At 46.7% G+C, this 3,249-nt stretch overlaps 1 protein-coding gene across 1 annotated transcript in view; it reads right to left on the bottom strand.

Annotated features, from left to right (window-relative positions):
* The window catches only part of Pdia5 (protein disulfide isomerase family A member 5), an 89,707-nt gene that overhangs the window by 35,148 nt on the left and 51,310 nt on the right, over positions 1-3,249 (bottom strand). Inside the window, exons 9-10 of the mRNA XM_005344890.2 lie at positions 646-737; positions 490-561 (exon numbers count right to left, since the gene is read on the bottom strand). Of these exons, the coding sequence (XP_005344947.1) occupies positions 490-561; positions 646-737 (164 nt within the window). The remainder of the gene's footprint in view (positions 1-489; positions 562-645; positions 738-3,249) is intronic.

The following is a 3,249-nucleotide window of genomic DNA, read 5'->3' on the forward strand; positions in this document are numbered from 1 at the left end:
AATAGCTTCACAGCATCTAATACAGTGTTGTTTTTTTAAATAAGCACTCACGTGACAGACCTATTTTCAGAGAGAGAGACCTCTATAGAACTCTCTCAAACATGATATCCTGGGTGAGAAATACTTCCATCCATCATAGTCGGGTGTGTGTGTATGTGGGGGAGGGATTCAATCTACATGGGAAGATTTCAGAAAATCCCTGACTATGCCAAGAGAGTTGACAGGTTAGATAGCCTCTCCCCACCTCCATGCCATGAAGAAAGGGAGGAAATGGCAAACTCTAGACAGGTCCCGTCACCACAGGTCAACAGCTCAGCAAATCCTCATAGCTTCTGCAGCCCCTATCACAGAGCCGCACGGGGGGACCAGCCACACAGGCAGTGTGATCGTATTTTCTCTCCCTTGACCTCTTTTCCAGCACAGCCCTGTGAGGGAGCGGCTGCCCTTAGCACAGCAGATGCCCCCCAGACACAAATGCCCCTGACTTACTTCTTCAGCCACTCCACGATGTCCTCAGCCGTGGACCCATAGTTCTCATACTGGAACAGAAACCGCCCTTTCCTGTGAAATGACAAACTGGCTCAGCTAGGGACACCAATGCCATTGGGGAGGCATTGGACTCAAGAAGGGAATCAGGAGACTTACTCAAAATAGCAGATGGTAGGGTAGCCACGTACATTGTACTCTTCCTTGATGGTTTCAAACTCTGAGGGGTAGATGTTCATCCCAGCCAGCACCTGAAAGGATGGAGAAGAGACCGGTCCACTATCTGCACCTATCCGTGCCTGGCCTGGCCAGGTGGACCGCTGGAAGAAGACGCTCGGGACAGAGTCTTGCTAGCTGGTGTGCAACCAGGGGAACAAGGCTGTCTGAACCAGCCCAGACAACAATAGAGAGCTTTGGAAAAGCCAGACATCTGAGTTCCAGGGCTGCCCTCCAAACAGCTGTTCCACAAGAAGGAGCATTTGGAACAAAAACAGAGTTCCGAGGGCTGAGCTTAAGAGAGCCTGGACCAAGGCCACAGCCACCAAAGCACACAATGTGTTCAAGCAGGGCTCATCTTTCTAAGTGGCGGGACCAGTGGTTGGACACACTGAGCATCTGTGTAAGGGCCTTGGGCACCTCATGTCCAATTGTTTTAAATACCTAGCACAGTGCCTGGCAAACAAAACGCATAACACGGGCTTGCTAAACCAACAGGGTTTCCCCCATCCCATTTTAGGATGTTGTGAAGAATATGGGGGAATAAGCCTGAAACAGAACTGACTAGGAGTCCTGGAGCCCCCTATAGGCCACTTGGCTCAGTCCCCAGAGTGATTCAATCTGTTCCAGTGATATCTATCTACCTGGAGGTTCCTTTCTCCAGGCTAATGGATCTCCCTCACGTCGGTGCACACTGGCCACAAGATGAATCGCACACACCGTCTTCTCCCATCACATCCCTTCTCTGCACTCAATTTTACAATCCTGCTGAATACAGGCGCAAATCCAATCTGTACTCAGCCCATATGGTCTCTGTCTCAATTCTGAATCCTTCTTTCTTACAAATCTCTTAATTGTACACCTGCTAAGGCCTAGAGTTTTTTTTTCTGCTTTCTTTTCTTTTCATTTTTTTTTTTAAAGCAAGGAAAGAGACAGTCTAAGACTTCTGCACAGGAAGGAAATTGGCATGTCTGCTTCTCAGACACCTTCGTGTGTACCATCTTCCTCATCTTCCTCCCCCACTACTACCACCAGTAGAGAATGCACTCCGAACTCCAGACAGACACCTGGACTGCTGCCCAACTCCCCACCTAGCAAATGCAGTTTCTTTGACAAGGCTCTTGTCCTCCAGTTTCCTCGTCTGCAGCAAGTCGTGTGTTTTGATGTTTAAGTGATAACACAAGTAAAATCTGTTTAAACTCAAGATAAATTGGGTATTCTTGTTAATACCACAAGGTTGATAATCTACTCACATTTCTAAAGCATGTGTTGTCTTTGCTTCTGGTCCCTCACTTTGGGCATTCTGGTTCCCCTGCTGAAGATGCCTAGCCTATTCCCCACCATGTGGCAACCACTAAAGACTCATTCATCTATTGAGGCAAAAACCAAAATCTCTCATCTCCAGAATAGCCTTTTCAAAACACCTATACTTGGGTGTTTCTGTAGCACTTTTGGGCCATTTGGGGTTAATGAGAAGTATGATGTGTGTGTGTGTGTGTGTGTGTGTGTGTGTGTGTGTGCGCACGTGTGTGTACGTTTTAAGACAGGGTTTTGCTATGTAGCTCTGGCTGTCCTGCAACTTTGTCCTCCAACCAGACTGGACTTGCACTCAAAGATTCTCCTGCCTCTGACTCCCCAGGCCTGGGATTAAAGGTGTGTGCTCCTACATCCAGCGAGATATGTATTTTTTTTTTTGAGCAACTTGTAGAAATGGATGCCCAACAGACACTTCTTCATATTTAACCCTTGGCAGGAATGGTCATGGATGCAACACAGTGGGGAGAGTTCATAAGCTGCTGCTCCAAGCAGGGTCAGACTGCCAAGACATTCAGGAAGGGAAATGAAACAAGGCCTACAGCAGGAAGAGTGTGTGTCCCCCCCAAAATGGAGAGTGTGTCTACTCCAGCTGGACTATAAAATACATAGAATTGGAGAAGAGAAGGCTACAAGCAAGTTAGCCAAGGTCACTTTGGAAAAGCGTTTAGTTGTCAATGCATTTGGTGCTCCATTCAGGTATGGTAGAAAACTACTGGGGTCAAAGAAAATATTACTATCCAGCAGCGTTTCTTTGAAACACAGTCATTCCCTAGTATCCACTGGAATTGGGGAAAACACCAGGATACTGAAATCCTGGGATTCTCATCTCTTCTATGAGATGGGGTAGTATTTGCATATACTCTACAGAAACTCTCTCATATGCTCCAAATCACCTCACATTATCCCCAAACAGAAGACGATATAGATGGTAAATAGTTGTGATAGTTATGACTGAAGGGATAAACTCAGTCTGCACATGTTCAATATAGAACAGCTCCCCCTAAATATCTTAGATTCACTGTTGGCTGAATCACAGATGCAGAGTTCTGGAACACACAAGATGTATGCACAGGATAGGGCAGGTTGTCAAGGGAGAGTTGTAGGTCAGGAAACAAGTGAGTAGTCTCCAACAAATACCTATGTGGCCAAGTAGAACAAGGTCCAGAATTGTGGATATAGAAAAGATGGGGGATGGAGACAAGATGGGGGATGGAGACAAGATGGGGGATG

Source organism: Microtus ochrogaster, chromosome 2 (genome assembly GCF_000317375.1).
Source record: "Microtus ochrogaster isolate Prairie Vole_2 chromosome 2, MicOch1.0, whole genome shotgun sequence".
In the NCBI taxonomy this organism is placed as follows: domain Eukaryota; kingdom Metazoa; phylum Chordata; class Mammalia; order Rodentia; family Cricetidae; genus Microtus; species Microtus ochrogaster.